The 18202-nt window shown below is 62.5% G+C and overlaps 1 protein-coding gene and 1 long non-coding RNA gene across 2 annotated transcripts; one reads left to right on the top strand and one right to left on the bottom strand.

Annotated features, from left to right (window-relative positions):
* Positions 1-552: 552 nt before the first annotated feature.
* On the bottom strand, positions 553-16779 carry CIC (capicua transcriptional repressor). Its single transcript, XM_071419233.1, is given in 24 exon segments — positions 553-928; positions 930-955; positions 2272-2403; positions 3136-3282; positions 3372-3523; positions 4108-4309; positions 4389-4560; positions 4562-4743; positions 5096-5329; positions 5759-5960; positions 6049-6182; positions 6456-6681; positions 6684-7199; positions 7629-7717; positions 7941-8013; positions 8016-8151; positions 8967-9151; positions 9584-9739; positions 10970-11152; positions 11832-11952; positions 12039-12132; positions 12224-12247; positions 13083-13295; positions 16495-16779. Coding segments are annotated over 24 exon segments (3942 nt in total). The 5' UTR covers positions 16559-16779; the 3' UTR covers positions 553-649.
* LOC139586079 (uncharacterized) lies at positions 1008-1571 on the top strand. The gene is made up of 3 exons (XR_011677440.1): positions 1008-1091; positions 1124-1236; positions 1425-1571. It is a non-coding gene; the product is annotated as an uncharacterized lncRNA (long non-coding RNA).
* Positions 16780-18202: the final 1423 nt, after the last annotated feature.

Raw genomic sequence — 18202 nt, 5'->3', positions numbered from 1 at the left:
CCGCGTGTCCCCAAAGTGCCACCCCCAAGGTGTCCCAGTGTCCCCAAGGTGTCCCCCTGTCCCTGTGCCAGCCCCAAAATGTCCCCAAGATGTCCCAGTGACCCTCCCGAGGTGTCTTGGTGTCCCTGTGCCACCTCCAGGGTGTCCCCAGAGTGTCCCTGTGCCAATCCTGGGCTGTCCCCAAGGTGTCCCCAAATTGTCCCTGTGTCACCTCTATGATGTCCCCAGGGTGTCCCAGTGTCCCCAAGGCATCCTGATGTCCCCCCAGTGTCCCCGTGCCACCTCCGGGCTGTCCCCAAGGTGTCCCTGGGTGTCCCCCCAGTGTCCCCAAGGTGTCCCAGTGTCCCCCCAGTGTCCCCAAAGCGTCCCCAATGTCCCCAAGGTGTCCCCAAGTTGTCCCAGTGCCACCCCCAAGGTGTCCCCAGGCTCCCCTGGAGGTGCCACCCCCCTCCTTTGTCCCCTCCTCCTTTAAAAAGGGGCGTGACCTCCACAAACCCCGCCCCTTTCCCCTCCACCCAATCAGGAACGGCGACACCAGCGGGGGGCGGGGGCTCCAAAGATTCTCCGGTTGTTTAAAAGATCCCGGTCACGTGACCAACAAAAAGGGGGCGGAGCCACCAACAAAAAGGGGGCGTGGCCATGGAATGGTTCAGCGCACGCCCGCGGGGGGCGAGGGGGGCGCGGCCTCGGCCGAGGGGGCGGGGTCAGACGAGGAGGACGGGGCGGGGTTCGAAGACGAAAGGGGCGGGGCCGGCGCTGCTGGAGGGGGCGGGGGAGGGGGCGCGGCCTCGCTGGCGGAGGGGGCGGGGCCGTCGGGCTCGGTGGGCGGGGCCGGCTCGGTGGGCGTGGCCGCCTGCATGATCTTCTGGCGAACCTCGCGGATCTTGAGCTGCAGGCAGAGCTTGGTGGGGAAAATGTCGGCGAAACGGGGACTGGAAGGCGGCCGTGGCCTGGGCTGGGGACAGTGGGAGAGAGGTTGGGGACAATTGGAGACAGTTTGGGACAGTTTGGGGACAATTTGGGACAGTTTGGGACAGATGGACACGGGTGAAACGGGACTGGAAGGCGGCCCGTGGCCTGGGCTGGGGACAGTGGGAGAGAGGTTGGGGACAATTGGAGACAGTTTGGGACAGTCTGGGGACAATTTGGGACAGTTTGGGACAGTTTGGGGACAATCAGGGACAGTTTGGGGACAATTGGAGAGAGTTTGGGGACAATTCAGGGGGATTTGGGACAGTTTGGGGACAATCAGGGACATTTTGGGGACAATCAGGGACATTTTGGGGACAATTTGGGGGAATTTGGGACAGTTTGGGGACAATCAGGGACATTTTGGGGACAATTCGGGGGAATTTGGGGACAGCAGAGACAGTTTGGGGACAATTGGAGAGAGTTTGGGACAGTTTGGGGGACAATTCGGAGAGATTTGGGGACAATTGGAGACAGTTTGGGGACAATTTGGGGGGATTTGGGACAGTTTGGGACAGACGGACACGGGTGAAACGGGACTGGAACCTGCCCTGGGCTGGCCTGGGGACAATTGGGGACAATTGGGGACAGTCCAGGGGGATTTGGGGACATTTCAGGGGCATTTGGGGGCAGTCCAGGGACATTTGGGGTCGTTTAGGGACAGTTCAGGGACAGCTGGGGACACTCAGGGTAATTTTGGCGCAGTTCAGGGATAATTGAGGGACGAATTTTGAAATTTTTGGGGCAGTCTGGGGATAAATCAGGGACAGTTTTGGGGCAATTTTGGGGATAATTCAAAGATAATTTGGGGATAATTTCAGGGTAACTTTGTGGTGGTGTCAGGAGAATTTGGGGATAATTTGGGGATAAATTGGGGATAATTCTGGGATAAATTCAGGACATTTCAGGATAACTCTAGGATAATTCAGGGTAATTTCAGGATAACTTGGGGATAATTTCAGGGCAATTCTGAGGTGGTTTTGGGGTGTTTTGGGGCTCACCCGAGGGGAAGAAGCCGTGCCCTGGTTCTGGGATAATTTCAGGATAATTCAGGGATAATTTCAGGATATTTTTAGGATAATTTCAGGATATTTTTGGGATAATTTCAGGATATTTTTGGGATAATTTCAGGATATTTTTGGGATAATTACAGGATAATTTGGGGATAATTTCAGGATATTTTTGGGATAATTTCAGGATAATTTGGGGACAATTTCAGGATATTTTTGGGATAATCTCAGGATATTTTTGGGATAATTTCAGGGTAGTTCTGGGGTGGTTTTGGGGTGTTTTGGGGCTCACCCGAGGGGAAGAAGCCGTGCTCCTGGAAGAGCTGCATGACGAGTGCGCGGCGCTGGTCGAGCGTTCGCCGCAGCGACGAGAACGGGACCTTGTCGTACTCCAGCTCACCCAGGACATCCTCACCCTCCCCTCCTGTGGGATTGGGGGCTCAGAGACCCAAAACAGACCCAAAATGGACCCAAAAACAGCCCCAAAATGGACCCAGAAACAGACCCCAAATAGACCCAAAAACAGCCCCAAAATGGACCCAAAACAGCCCCGAAAACATCCCCAAAATGGACCCAAAACAGCCCCAAAATGGACCCAAAACCAGCCCCAAAATAGACCCCAAAACAGCCCCAAAATGGACCCAAAACAGCCCCAAAATGGACCCAAAACAGCCCCAAAATGGACCCAAAATGGACCCCAAAACAGCCCCAAAATGGACCCAAAATGGACTCCAAAGCAGCCCCAAAATAGACCCAGAAACAGACCCAAAACAGCCCCAAAATGGACCCAGAAACAGCCCCAATGTGGCCCCAAAACCAGCCCCAAAATGGACCCAAACCTGGCCCTAAAATGGACCCAAAATAGGCCCCAAAATGGACCCAAAACAGCCCCAAAATGGCCCCAAATTGGACACAGCCCCCACTTCAGGGGGAGCCCAAATTTTGGGGTCCCTCAGCCCCATTTGGGCTCTGCCCTCCCCCGTTCCCTGGCCCCTCCCCCATTCCCCGGCCCCTCCCCCATTCCCTGGCCCCTCCCCCATTCCCGGCCCCTCCCCCATCCCCGGCCCCTCCCCCATCCCCGGCCCCTCCCCCACCTTGTCTGTCGAAGGTGAAGCTGCCCCCCGGCCCCTCCCCCACTCCCAGGCCCCTCCCCCACCTTGTCTGTCGAAGGTGAAGATCTCTCCCGGCCCCTCCCCCTCGGCGCCCTTGGCGCTTTTGGGGGTCGAGGGCTCGGAGCCGCAGCTCGAGCGGCGCCGCAGCTTCCGCTTGGGGGAGGAGGGGTCGTCCCCGGGGGGCTCCAGCTCTGCGCGGGGGCAGGGAGAGCGGCAAAGGTCACCGGGGGTCACGCAGGGGTCAGAGGTCAGGGGTCAAAGGTCAGAGGTCGGGGGTCACCTGTGGAGTTCTTGCGCTTCTTGCGGTAACTGCCCAGGATGGTGCGGGGGGAGGTGGCCAGGGCCTGCAGGGTGGGGGAGGGGAGAACCTCCTCGGGCCGGAACTCGGGCAGCTCCGCAAAGCGCTCCTCGAAATCCACCTCGGACAGGACCCTGGGGGGAAAACACCCAAAAAACTGACCCAAAATAGCTCAAATTACACCCAAAAAACTGACCCAAAATACCCCGAATTACACCCAAAAATCATCCCCAGAACGGTGAAAAAACAGCGGCAAAAATGACCCAAAAAACCCCAAAGCGCTCCTCGAAATCCACCTCGGACAGGACCCTGCAGGGAAAACAGCCCAAAAAACTGACCCAAAATATCCCAAATTATCCCCAAAAAACTGACCCAAAACAGCCCGAATTACACCCAAAAAACTGACACAGAGCTGTGAAAAAACAGCAGCAAAAATGGCCCAAAAAACCCCAAAGCGCTCCTCGAAATCCACCTCAGACAGGACCCTGCGGGGAAAACAGACAAAAAACTGACCCAAAATACCCTGAATTACACCCAAAAATCATCCCCTGAATGGTGAAAAAACAGCGGCAAAAATGACCCAAAAAACCCCAAAATTCTCTGAAAAAATTCCCCAAAATCCCCCCAGGAAAACCCAAAACCCCCACAGAGACCCCCAGGCCCCGCCCCGTCTGACCGCACCCATCCAGGCCCCGCCCCTTCAGGCCCCGCCCCTCACCTGTCCACAGAGTCGAAGGTTTTTTTCAGGGGTGGGGGGCGGAGCTTCGCCTTCTTGGCCCCGCCCTCGGCGGGGGGCGGGGCCGGAGGGGGCGGGGCCGCACGGGGAGGCCCCTCGGGGGCGGGGCCAGGGGGAGAGGGGGTGGAGCTGGAGGGGCCGGCGGGGGGCGTGGCCTCGGAGGGGGCGGGGCCCAGCGCTCGGCCTGGGGGGAGGGGTTAATCAGAGTTAATTAACTGAATAATTAATGAAGGGATTAATGAGGGGGGAGGGGCGTCACTCACCGCGTCGGGAGGGGCGGGGCTTGGCGGCCCCTCCCCCACCGGGTCCCGCTGGCTCCAGGCCTCGGCGCGGGGGGAGGGGCAGGGGGGCGGGGCCTCGGGAGGGGGCGGGGCCGCAGCGTCCCAGTCGCCGGCGGGGGGAGGGGAGGAGGGCGGGGGAGGGGGAGGGGAGGAGGAGGAGGGGGCGGGGCAGGCGGGAGGGGCGGGGTCGGGCGCAGGGGGGCGGGGCGGGTCCGGAGGGGGGCGGGGCGGGGGCGGGGCCTCCCCTCCCCCACCGGGATCGTGGCCAGGGCGGCCTTGACCTTCTGGGGGGGCTTGGGGGAGGGGCGGGGGGTGCGGGGGGGGAAGGGCGGGGCCGCTGCGGGAGAGGAGGGGGCGGGGCTGAGCTCAGACCACGCCCCCTCATTTGCATTCACAAAACCCTCATTAAAGCTGCGTTAGCCCCGCCCAGAGCGCCGAGCATCGCTCTCATTTACATAACCACGCCCTTTTCAGCACTTCCCACTTTAGAGGCCACACCCACTTCCCAACCCCTCCCCTTTTGCAAGCCCCACCCCTTTCCAGTGGCCACGCCCACCCCAAGGCTCCACCCCTTACAAACTCCTCCACTGAGCCACGCCCTGCTCCAGCCCCACCCATTTTAGGTTACTCTGCTCCAGGCCACGCCCACACCAAGGCTCCACCCCCTCCCCAGGCCCCACCCCCTGTACCTGCAGCCGCCAGGGTGGGGGCGGGGCCGGCCTTGGGCAGGATGGGCGGGGCCGGGGCCGGGGGGGCGGAGCCAGCCACGCTGTAGACCAATCCGGGCGCGGGGGCGGGGCCGGGGGCGGGGCCTCCGGGGTAAATGGCGGCCAGGACGGGACCCCCCGAGCTGGGGGGGGGCAGCTGGGGGGGGGGCAGGGCCGAGACCCCCACGGGGGCGGGGCCAAGCAGGGAGCCCTGCCCTGGGGGAGGGGCCAACCTCAGCAACCACGGCACGAAATCGCACCCCAAAAAGGCCCAAAATTATCCCCAAAATTATCACCCAAAAAACCCCAAAATTCTCCCAAGAACAACCAAGTGTTCCCAAATCACCTCGAAACCACAAATAATCCCAAAAAAACCCAAAATTATCCCAAAAAATAAAAAATTATCCACAAATATAACAAAATTATCCCCAAAATCACAAATGAGCCTCAAATCCGCCCAAAAATCCCAAACGAGCCCAAAATCGCCCCCATTGCCCCTCCCCCCATGTCCCCCTCTTTGCCCCTCCCTCCATTTCCCCTCCCTCCTTGGCCCCTCCCCCTTTGCCCCTCCCCTCCCACGGCCCCTCCCCCTTTGCCCCTCCCCGCCCATGGCCCCTCCCCCACAATTGCCCCTCCCCCTCTCACCCTGCAGCAGCGCCGTGAACCCGAGCACGGGGGGCGGGGCCTGCGCGGGTGGGGGAGGGGCGGGGTGCACGTACGCGATCCGGGCCGGGGGCAGCAGCACCTTGGGGGGAGGGGCGGGGCCTGCGGCGGCCCCGCCCCCCACGCCCACCCCCACGGGGCTGCCCGGGGGGGGCACCAGGGGCACGGGGCTGAGCTGGATGATCTGGGGGGGGGAGGGGATAGAAAAGGGGGGGTTAGAGAGGGGGGAGGGGCTAAAGGGGGGGGAGGGGCAATGGGGGGAGGGGCCGTACCTTGCCGGGGGGCGGGGCCGTGCCGGGGGTCCCGAAGGGCGTCAGGGCGGGGCCGGGCGGGGCCACGGGCACCAGAACCTTCCCCGGGAGCAGCGGGGACGGGGGCGGGGCCTGGCCCGGGGGGGAGGGCTGGGCTAAAGGGGGAGGGGCGGGGTTAGAATGGAAGGTCACGCCCCCAGCCCTGAAGCCACGCCCATCCTACAGACCCCACCCCCAAGGCAAAATTCCGCCCCCAATTTAAGAAACCAGCACCAACCTGAGACCACGCCTCCATCTCAGAGACTCCTCCCCCAAGCAGAGGCCACGCCCACATCCAACCCCCTCCCCAAGCAGAGGCCCCACCCCCACCCCAGAGACGCCTCCCCAACTGAAGCCCCGCCCACCCCCACCCTGCCCCATCCCGGTACCTTTGGGGGCGGAGCCTCCGGCGCCCCCCGTGGCTGGGGGCGGGGCTTTGCCGTTCTGGGGTGGGGGCAGGGCGAAGTGCAGGGGGGGGTTGGGCGCCTGGGGGGGTTGGGCGGGGCCGGGGCGGCGCTGGGGGCGGGGCCTTTGCCGTGGGGGAGGGGCAGGGTGGGGAGGATGTATTGGACCTGGGTGATGCCCAGGGGGAGGGGCCCGTTCGGGGGGGGAGGGGCGGTGGGCGCAGCCCCGCCCCCTGCCGAGGCCCCGCCCCCTCCCGCCCCTCCCCCGGCCAGGAGCTGCACGGGGGGGGGATGGGCGGGGTGGGGGGAGGGGAGCAGCGCCACCGAGGGGGGGGGGAGGGGGGCCCGGCCCCGCCCCTCCCCCACCCCCCAGCACCAGATTGGCCACGACCCCTCCCCCCCCCCGCCCCTCCCCCCCCCACGGCGGCCATCGGGGCCTTGCTGGGGGCGGGGCCGGGGGGAGGGGCGGGGCCGGGGCGCAGCGGGGGGGGAGGGGCGCTGCCCCCGGCCCCTCCCCCCCCTCCGGCCCCTCCCCCCCCGCCCATCCCCCCCTCGGCGCTCTCGGCCCGTTTGCGGCGGGGCGGGGGAGGGGCGGGGCCGCGGGGCGGGGGCGGCCCCTTGTAGGGGGTGGGGGAGGGGCCGGGGGGGGGGCTCGGGGGGGCCCGGGGGCGGCTCCAGCTCCGGGGGGGGGCGGGGCGGCCCCGGCGGGAACGGCCTGCGGGGGAGGGGCTGGGGGGGGGAGGGGAGAATCAGAGAGGGGGGAGGGGAAAGGGGGGGGATCCCCGGAGGGACCCTAGCGCCCCTCCCCCATCCCATGGAACCCCCCAGCCCCTCCCCCACCCTCCCTGCCCCACCTCCCCCAGTCCTGCCCCGCCCCCTCCATTTGCCCCTCCCTCATTCTCCGTGCCCACCCCCCCTCACGTGGGCCCCTCCCCCCTCCCATTGCCCCCCCCCCTCTCTATTGCCCCTCCCACACCCCCCTCTGCCCCTCCCCCCTCCTGCTTTACCCCTCCCCCCCCCCCCCCCCCGGCTCACCGGCTGCCCCACCCTCTCAGCCTCTCCCTCCCCCATCCCTTTGCCCCTCCCCCATACTTTCTGCCCCTCCCCCTTGCTCTCCCTTTGCCCCTCCCCCATCCTTTATGCCCCTCCCCCCCTCACCTGCTGCCCCTCCCCCTCGCTCTCGCTGTCGCTCACTCTCTCCTTGCACTTGAGGTCGATGTCGGGTGGGGGAGGGGCGAACCCATCGTCTGAAATGGGGGGGGAGGGGCGGTCAGAGCGGGGGGGGAGGGGCAAAAATCATCATCCCCAAAGCGTGGGGGGAGGGGCATCAGCGGGGGTTCCCCGGGTATTTTGGGGATGGGGGAGGGGTGAACTGATGGGGGAGGGGCAGTTTGAGGGGGGGGAGGGGCTCCCGTGACCCCCCCGGGTTCGTTGTGGTTTTGGGGGCGGGGCGGGGGGGCGTGTCCTGACCGATGACGTCATCGTCGCCCTCCTCCTCGCAGATCACCATTCGCTCCTCGTCGCTCGTGGCCTCCTCGCTCTGCGCCCGGGGGGGGCGGGGCAGCGCCCGGGGGGGGCGGGGCGGGGCCCCCGAGCGCGGGGGGAGGGGCGAGAAGGCGGGCCCAGCCCCTCCCCCACCCTTGGGGGCGGTGGTGGCGAAGGGGGCGGGGCCGGAGCAGAGCTGGGGGAGGGGAGGAATGAGGTGGAATCAGCACCAAAATCAGATGAAATCAGCCCAAAAATCAGCCCCAACATTGCCCCAAAAAGAGCAAAATTAACCCAGAAATCACCGGAAATCACCCCAAAAATCACCGGAAATCACCCCAAAAATCACCCCAAAAATCACCCCAAAATCAGCCAAAAAACCGCCCAAACTACTACAAAATCACCAGAAATCACCCCAAAAATCACTGGAAATCTCCCCAAAAATCACCCAAAAAAACCTCCCAAACTACCCTGAAACCACCCCAAAAATCACCCCCAAAATCAGCCAAAAAAAACTTCCAAACTACCCCAAAAATCACCGGAAATCACCCCAAAAATCACCCAAATATCCCCAAAATCACCCCAAAAAATCATTCAAATATCCCTGAAATCGCCCAAATCAGCCCCAAATCAGCCCAAGTTTGTTTCAGGAACCCCAAAACATCCCCAGAACCCTCAGATCAGAAACTCCCCAAAAATCCCCAAAAACATTGAATTTAGGGATTCCCAAAAATCGCCAAAAATTCGGATCAGAAACCCCCCCAAAATCCCCAAAAACGTTGAATTTAGGGATTCCCAAAAATCCCCAACATTTCGGATCAAAAACCGCCCAAAATCCCCAAAATCTTCCCAAAAATTCTCAGTTTAAGGCCCCCAAAAATGCTCGGTCAGGGACCCCAAACTGCCCCAAATTCCCCCCAAAACCCCCCTGAAATTGCCCAACCCCCCCTGAATTCCCCCCAAATCCCCCCAGGCCCCGCCCCCAGGCCCCGCCCCCCGCCCCTCCCCCACCTGGCTGAGCTCGTGCAGGGGGGGCCCTCGGGGGTCGCCCCCCCCCACGCCGCTGTGGGAGAAGGCGCGGGGGCGGGGCGGGGGGGGCGGGGCCGCCCCTCCCCCACCGCCGGCCCCGCCCCGCGGCTCCGCGGGACCCCCCGGGACCCCCCCCTTGGCCTCGGGGGGGGAGGGGTCGGCGCCACCTGCGGGGGGAGGGGCACGGTTAGAGATGGGGGGGGGGAGGGGATTTGGGGGGGGTTTTAGGGGGATTTTTGGGGGAGTTTGGGTTTTTTTGGGGGGGTTTTGGGGAGGTTTTTTTGGGGATTTTAGGGAATTTTTGGGGGGGATTTTTGGGGGGATTTTGGGAAGGTTTGGGAAGGTTTTTGGGGGGGTTTCAGGGAGGTTTTAGGGGGGATTTGAGGGGATTTTTGGGGGGGTTTCAGGGAGGTTTTAGGGGGAATTTGAGGGGATTTTTGGGGCTGGGGTTCAGGGGATTTTGGGAGGGTTTTTTAGGGGGTTTAGGGGGGATTTTGGGGGGGTTTAGGAGGGATTTGAGGGGATTTTTGGGGCGTTTTCGGGGATTTTTGGGGGGGATTTTGGGGGGATTTTGGGGGTGTTTTTGGGGGGTCACAGACCTGGGGGAGGGGCGGGGGGCCGCTCTCGGAGGCGCTGCGCTCGCGGGGCTCCTTGGGGACCCCCCCCGGGCCCCTCCCCCCATCCGAGCTGGATTTTTTCCGGTCTTTGTTGCACCATTTCCAGTCCGGGTGGGCCTTGAAATGAGCCTCCTTCACCTGGGGGGCAGGGAGAGCGTCGGGAACCCCAAAAATCCAATCCTGAACCCCAAAAACCCAACCCCGAACCCCAAAAATCCAATCCTGAACCCCAAAACCCCAACCCCGAACCCTAAAATTCCAAAAAAACCCCAAAGCTCCTTCAAAATTCACTTTCAGGTGTTCCTGCAATGCGCCAGCTTCACCTGCAGGGGGAGCTCCAATCACCCTAAAACCCCTGAATTTTCCCCAAATCCAACCCCGAACCCCAAAATCCAGCCCTGAATCCCAAACACCCCAAAAAAGCCCAAAATCCCCCCCAAAGTTGCCCCAAATCCCCGTTAGGCCGTGCCTGCAGTGCCCCAGCTTCACCTGCAGGGGGAGCCGCGGCTCCAAACCCCCCAAAATTCCAGAATTTCCCCCACAATCTCAGCTGGGACCCCCAAAACTCACCCGGGAACCCCAAAACAGCACCGGGGACCCCCCAAATCCCATCTGGGGGCCCCAAATCCCACCTGGAACACCCCAAACCCCACCTGGAAGGCCAGGCCCTGGTACTGCTGCTCCTCCCTGGGTCCCAACGTGCTCCACCACTGCCCCAAGGACCCCCAAAACCCCCAAAAACCCCACCTGGGACCCCTCCTAACCCCCCAAACTCCATCCAGGACCCCCCAAATCTCACCTGGGACCCCCCAAACCCCCCCAAACCTCACCTGGAAGGCCAGGCCCTGGTACTACTGTTCCTCCCATGGCCCCAGCGCGTACCAGCACTGCCCCAGGGACCCCCAAAACCCCCAAAAATCCCACCTGGAACCCCTCCTAACCCCCCAAATACCACCTGTGACCCCTCAAACCTCACCTGTGACCCCCCAAATCCCACCTGGGACCTCCCAAACCCCCCAAACCTCACCTGGAAGGCCAGGCCCTGGTACTGCTGCTTCTCCCGGGGCCCCGGTGCGTACCAGCACTGCCCAGGGACCCCCAAACCCCACCTGGGACCCCCCAAACCCCCCCAAACCCCTCCTGGGACCCCCCAAACCCCACCTGGGACCCCCCAAACTCCATCCAGGACCCCCAAACCTCACCTGGAAGGCCAGGCCCTGGTACTGCTGCTTCTCCCGGGGCCCCAGCGTGTACCAGCACTGCCCCAGGGACCCCTAAACCCCATCCAGGACCCCCCAAATCCCACTGGGACCCCCCAAACCCCACCTGTGACCCCCCAAACCCCACCTGGGACCCCCCATGTCTCACCTGGAAGGCCAGGTCGTGGTACTGCTGCTTCTCGCGGGGCCCCAGCGCGTACCACCACTCGCCCAGGATCTTGCTGACCGTGCGGTTGTCCTGGTTCGGGTGCCGCTGGTGCACGAGCGCCCGGTGCCGCTTGCTGAAGATCATGAAGGCGTTCATGGGCCGCCGGATGTGGTCCTTCTCTCGCTGCGGACACGCCCACAAAGGGGCGGGGTCAGCGGGGGCACGCCCACAGAGGGGCGGGGGCAGCAGGGGCACACACGCCCACAAAGGGCGGGGTCAGAGGGGGCAGACACACGCCCACAAAGGGGCGGGGTCAGTGGGACAAGGCCATGGGTGGGTGTGGTCATTCTCTCGCTGTGGACACGCCCACAGAGGGGCGGGGTCAGAGGGGCATGCCCAGAAAGGGGCGGGGTCAGAGGGGGCACACACACACAAAGGGGCGTGGTCAGCTGCTATGGCCAGGGGTGGGTGTGGTCCTTTGGCTGGGGACACGCCCACTGGAATTTCAGGATTATTTTGGGGGGATTTTGGAGGATTTCAGGGAGGATTTTGGGCAGATTTTGGGGGAGTTTCAGAAAGGATTTTGTGTGGATTTCAGGGTGGATTTTAGGGTGATTTTGGGGGTGATTAGTGGGAATTTAAGAATGGATTTTTGAAGGAACTTCAGGAGGATTTCAGGGAGTATTTCAGGGTGATTTCAGGGGTATTTTGGGGTGATTTCAGAGATGATTTCAGGGTGGGTTTTGTGTGGATTTTGGGGTGATTTCAGGGTAATTTCAGGGTGATTCTGGGCTGATTTCAGAGATGATTACAGGGTGATTCTGGGCCGATTTTGGGTGATTTCAGGGCTGTTTGGGGTCACCTTGCTGGGGCTGCGGCCGTCCTTGTCCCCCTCCTTGGGCAGGGCGCTCAGGGACTGCGTGCGGCGCTTGCCCGGGCCCAGCGGCAGCGGCAGCTCCGGGGCCACGATGGACGACAGGAACCTGGCGGACGGACAGACGGACACAGGGGTCACCCGGGGGTCACCCAGGGTCAGAGGTCAGCCAGGGGTCACCCAGGGGTCACTCACGCGTCGTCGTGGTCACTCTCGGTCTCGCTGTCCGGCCGGGTGCCCCCCCCGGGCGGTTCCTCCTCGGGGGGCGGGGCCGTGGCCGCGGGGGGCGGGGCCGGGGGCGCGGCGGGGGGGGGGGCTGGGCGGGCGCGTGGCCCCCCCGCAGCGCCCGGGCTCCTGGCCCCGCCCCCCCGGCTCGGGCGCCACCGCCAGGGACTCGGGCGGCTCTGGGGGGGCAGGGGGAGGGGCTGTGAGAGCGGGGGAGGGGCTGGGGGCGGGGCATGGGCTGGGGGCGGGGCAGGGGCTGCGTCTCAGGTGTGTCCCAAATGTGACAGGGTGGGGCGGGGGGTGGGACCCAGGTGTGCCCCGGGTATCCCAGGTGTGTTCCCGGTGTGCCCCAGGTGTGCCCCGGGTATCCCAGGTGCGTTCCAGGTGTGCCCCGGGTGTCCCCCAGGTGTGCCCCAGGTGTTCCAGATGTGCCCCAGGTACCCCAGGTGTGCCCCAGGTGTCCTGGGTGTGTCTCAGATATCCCAGGTGGGTCCCAGGTATCCCCCAGGTGTGTCCCAGGTGTGTCAGTCCCTGTCCCAGCTGTCCCAGGTGTGTCCCACCTATCCCAGGTGTGTCAGGCTGTGTCCCCAGGTGTGTCCCAGCCTGTCCCCAGGTATCCCAGTCTGTCCCCAGTGTCCCCAGGTGTGTCCCAGCCCATCCCCAGCCCATCCCCAGCTGTCCCCAGCCCATCCCCAGGTGTGTCCCAGCTATCCCAGGTGTGTCAGGCTGTCCCCAGGTGTGTCCCAGCCCGTCCCCAGCCCATCCCCAGCCCGTCCCCAGCTGTCCCAGGTGTGTCCCAGGTGTGTCAGTCCATGTGCCAGGTGTCCCCAGCCCATCCCCAGCCCATCCCCAGCTGTCCCAGCCCATCCCCAGCCCATCCCCAGCTGTCCCAGCCCATCCCCAGCCCATCCCCAGCTGTCCCCAGCCCATCCCCAGGTGTGTCCCAGCTATCCCAGGTGTGTCAGGGTGTCCCCAGGTGTGTCCCCAGCCCATCCCCAGCTGTCCCCAGGTCACCTTTGGCAGGTGCAGCCGCGGGCGGGTGTCCCGGGTGCCCGGGGTGCCCGGGGTGCCCCGGGTGGCTCAGGTGGCTCAGGTGGCTCAGGTGGCTCACGGGCTGCAGCCCGGCCGGGGGCTGGGGGGGGGCGTCGGGCTGGCTCGGGGCCAGGAACGGCACCAGGGAGTGCCAGGGGAACACGGGCACCGAGCGCGGCTCCACGTTGGTCCACACTGCACGGACAGACGGACACAGTGAGACAGACAGACACAGTGAGACACGGGCACCGAGCGCGGCTCCACGTTGGTCCACACTGCAGGGAGGGACAGACAGACGGACACAGTGAGACAGAGGGACACGGGTGGGACAGGTGTGACACAGGTGTGACACTGTGGGTGTGACATGGGCACCGAGCGCAGCTCCATGTTGGTCCACACTGCACGGACAGAGGGACAGACACAGTGAGACAGGTGTGACACTGACACTGTGGGTGTGACACGGGCACTGAGCACGGCTCCATGTTGGTGCACACTGCAGGATGGACAGACAGACGGGCAGACAGACAGACAGACACAGGTGAGACAGGTGTGACACTGTGGGTGTGGCACTGTGGGTGTGACACGGGCACCGAGCGCGGCTCCACGTTGGTCCACACTGTGGGACAGAGAGATGGACGGACAGACGGACAGACACAGGTGAGACAGACACAGGTGGGACACTGTGACACTGTGGGTGTGACACAGGTGTGACACAGGTGTGACACGGGCACCGAGCACGGCTCCACGTTGATCCACGCTAATGCACGGACAGACAGACAGACGGACAGACACAGGTGAGACAGACAGACACGGGTGTGGCACTGTGGGTGTGACACTGGGTGTGACAATGGGTGTGACACGGGCACCGAGTGCGGCTCCACGTTGGTCCACACTGCGGGATGGACAGACAGAGGGACAGAGGGACAGAGGGACACAGGTATGACAGACAGACAGACAGACAGAGGGACACGGGTGGGACAGACAGACACAGGTGAGACAGACAGACAGACAGACGGACAGACAGACAGACAGACAGACGGACAGACGGACACAGGGACACAGGTGAGACAGACAGACAGACAGAAGGACAGAGGGACAGAGGTGGGACACGGGGACGGGGGAGGGGACGGGCTCTGACAGCCCCCAATGGGCCGTGACAAAGGGGGGGGGGGGGAGGAGGGGGGGACACCCACGAGGGGCCGGGGACACCCGGGGTCCCCCCAGGGGAGCCACGCCCCAAAATGACCCCACAAAAGGGAAAAATCGGCTCAGAAACCTCCAAAATTATCTCAGAAACCCCCAAAATTACCTCAGAAACCTCCAAAATCACCTCAAACACCCCAAAATTACCTCAAAGGACCCTCAAATTACTTCAAAAACCCCAAAATTGCCTCAGAAACCCCCAAAAATACCTCAGAACCCTCAAAATTACCTCAAAGACCCTAAAATTACCTCAGAAACCCCAAAATTACCTCAAACACCCCCAAAATACCTCAGAACCCTCAAAATTACGTCAAACACCCCCGAAATTAGCTCAGAAACCTCCAAAATTACCTCAAAACCCCAAAATTACCTCAAACACCCCCAAAATTACCTCAAAGACCCCAAAATTACCTCAAAGTCCCCCCAAATTACCTCAAAGTCCCCCCAAATTACCTCAGAAACCTCGAAATTACCTCGCAAAGACCTCGAAAATCCCAAAGTTTTCTCACAGGACGCCAAAATTGCCTCAGAAGCCCCAAATTCCCTCACAGAGCCCCCAGATGCTCCCATGGACACCATAAATCCCTCACAGAAATCACAAATTTGGCTCAAAACCCCCGAATCTGCATAAAAACCCCAACGTTTCCTCACAAAACCCCCAAAATCGCCCCAGAACCCCCAAAATTTCCTCCCAGGAAACGCAAAATCATCTCAGAATCGTAAAATAGCCTCAAAAACCCCAAAATTTCCTCACAGAACCTCCAGAATTGCCTCAAAAACCCAAAATCACCTCACAGACCCCAAAATTTCCTCACGAAACCCCCAAATCTCCTCCCAAATCCCGAAATTTCCTCACAAACCCCCCAAAATCGCCTCAGAAACCCAAAATTTCCTCACAAACCCCCCAAAATCACCTCAGAACCCCCAAATCTTCTTGTAAAGACGCCAAAATCGCCTGGGATGCCCCAAATCCCCTCACAAATTCCAAAATTTCCTCACAAAACCCCCAAAATGACATCGGAACCCCGAAATTCTCTCACAAGGACCCCAAAATCACCTCAGAACCCTCAAATCGCTTCACAAACCCCAAAACATCATCACAAACCACCCAAAATCACCTCGGAACCCCAAAATCACCTCGCAAACATCAACATTTCCTCACAGAACCCCCAAAAACACCTCAAAACCCCGAAATCGCCTCACAAACCCCAAAATCTCCTCACAGAACCCCCAAAATCACCTCAAAACCCCGAAATCGTCTCACAAACCCCAAAATTTACTCACAAATCGTCAAAATCCCCTCACGAACCCCAAATCCCCCTCACGGACCCCAAAATTCCCCTCACGAACCCCAAAATCTCCTCACAAACCCCAAATCCTCACACAGATCCTAAATCTCCCCTCACAATTCCCAAAATTCCCTCACAGACCCCAAATTCTCCTCACGGACCCCAAACCCCCTCAGAAACCTCAAATCCCCCTCACGAAACCCGAAATCTCCACACGGGTCCTAAATTACCCCTCACAAATCCCAAATTCCCCTCACGGACCCCAAAATCCCTTCAAAGAATCCAAAACCCTCTCACGAACCCCAAATCCCCTCACGAACCCCAGATCCCCCGCAAGGATCCCAAAAATTCCCCTCACGGACCCCAAATTCCCTTCAAAGAATCCAAAACCCCCATCACGAACCCCAAATTCCCCTCACGAACCCCAAAATTCCCCTCACGAACCCCAAAATCTCGTAACAATCCCCGAATCCCCTCACGGACCCCAAATCCCCCCGCGGATCCTAAATTACCCCGCACAAACCCCAAATTCCCCCTCACGAAACCCAAAATCGCCTCACGGACCCCAATTCCCCTCACGAAACCCAAATCCCCACATGGATCCTAAATTACCCCTCACGGACCCCAATCCCCGCACGGACTCCATCAACCCCACCCCGAAATCCCCAAAAACCCCCTCAGATCCCCCAAATCCCCCTCAGAGCCCCCCAAAATCCCCTCAGAGCCCCTCACCCCCCTCACACCCCCCACTCCTCCCTCACAAACCCCCCCACCCCCACCCGCCCCCACCCCTTTCCCACAGACCCCAAACCCCTCCCCCCCCCCCTTACTGGACCCTCCTGAACCCCAAATCCCCTCAGGGACCCCCCCAAATTCCCCCCTTTCCCCCCCCCAGCACTGACCGAACATGCCGAGGCCTCTGCGCGGGGCCGCGGCCGGGGGGAGGGCGGCGGAGGAGGAGGACATGGCGGAGGGAAGGGAGGGGAATGCGAGGGGGGGTGTGCAAGGTCTCGGTGTCGGTCCCGGTTCGGTTCTGTGTGCGTGAGGGGGGGTGGGGGAGGGGATTTTCCCCCTCCCGGGATTTTTTTTTTCGGGGGGGAACAGAAGGGAGGGAGGGGGGGGGGAGGGGTCGCGCTCCGGGGCCGCCGCCCGCGCCCGAAGCGCGCGCTGGGAACGGGCGCGCGCGCCGCCCCCCCCCCCCCCCCCCCTTCGCCGCTGCTCCCGCCTCTCCCGCCGCGCATGCGCAAACCCCCGCCCCTCACCCCTCCCTCCCCCCTGCCAGCCCTCACCCCATTGGCCGGCGGGGCCCGCGCGTGCGGAGCCCCGCGGCGCCCATTGGAGGAGCCGCGCGCGTATGCAAATGAGCAGGGCGATCACCCCGCCCACTCAAATCTCCCCCCTCCCTCACCCCCCCCCCGGGGCGACGGCGCCCGCGCGCGTATGCAAATGAGAGGGGGCTTCCCGCCCCCGCGCCGCGCGCCCATTGGAGGAGCCGCCGCGCGTATGCAAATGAGAGGGCGCCCCCCGCCCGCCCCCGCCTCCCGCGCCCGGGGCGGGCTGCGCGCGCAGCGCGGGCCGAGGCCACGCCCACTCCGAGCGGGAAGGCCACGCCCCTCCCTGGGAGCTCAACGAGGCCACGCCCGCCCCGTGGAGGGCACAGGGAGAGGCCGTGACGTCACGGAGAGGCGGGGTGACGTCACCGCGCCGCGAAAAAGCGGCACGGGAGAGCCCGAGCCGAGCTGTGACGTCACCGTGACGTCACCGCAATGTCTCTACAAGGCTCAGAGCCCACGCGACAGCCCCGGCGCCGCTCTGACGTCACCGTGACGTCATCACTACACGGAAACGCCGCCCCAACACAGCTCTGACGTCACTACAATGGTCCGACTCCACCCCGACAGCCCCGGCGCCGCTCTGACGTCACCGTGACGTCAGCAGGACCCACCAACTCCATGGCAGCACCACCCCGGTGCTGTCATGACATCACAGTGACGTCACAGTGACGTCACCGTGACGTCATCACGACGCAAAACCTGCCACAACAGCTCCGCCCCCACAGCGACCTCATGGTGATCTCACTGTGACATCACAGTGACGTCACAATGACATCACCACCATGCACCAACCCCGCTGTGACCTCACCAGGGCCTCCTGTGACGTCACCACACGCTCTGACCTCATCGTGACCTCGCTGTGACCTCACAAGGCCCCGCCCCTGACCCCCTGACCTCATTCCCACCTCAAAATCCCCCTAAAATCTCCCCAAAAACTCCAAGACCTCCCCAGTATTTATCAAAACCTCCCTAAATCCCCCATAAAACTCTCACAGGTCCCCCCAAAACCTCCCCAAAAATCCCTCGGAGTCAGACAGGTCCCCCAAAAACCTCCTCAAATCCCCCCCCACCCCCAAAAAAATTCACAAATCCCCACGAATCTCCTCAAACCCCCACAACCCCCCCTAAAAACTCCCTAAAACTGTTCCAGAGCCCCCAAATCCCCCCCAAACTCCTTTCAAACCTCCCCAAACCTCCCCAAACTCCTTCGAAACCTCTTGAAACCTCCTCAAACTCCCCCAATATTGCCCCAAATCCTCCCAAATTCCTTCCAAAC

Source organism: Agelaius tricolor, unplaced genomic scaffold, assembly GCF_023055355.1.
Source record: "Agelaius tricolor isolate 1412-34295 unplaced genomic scaffold, bAgeTri1.0.p SCAF_102, whole genome shotgun sequence".
In the NCBI taxonomy this organism is placed as follows: Eukaryota; Metazoa; Chordata; class Aves; order Passeriformes; family Icteridae; genus Agelaius; species Agelaius tricolor.
Note: the sequence above shows the minus strand (reverse complement) of the source record. Positions and strands in the feature narration are given on the sequence as shown.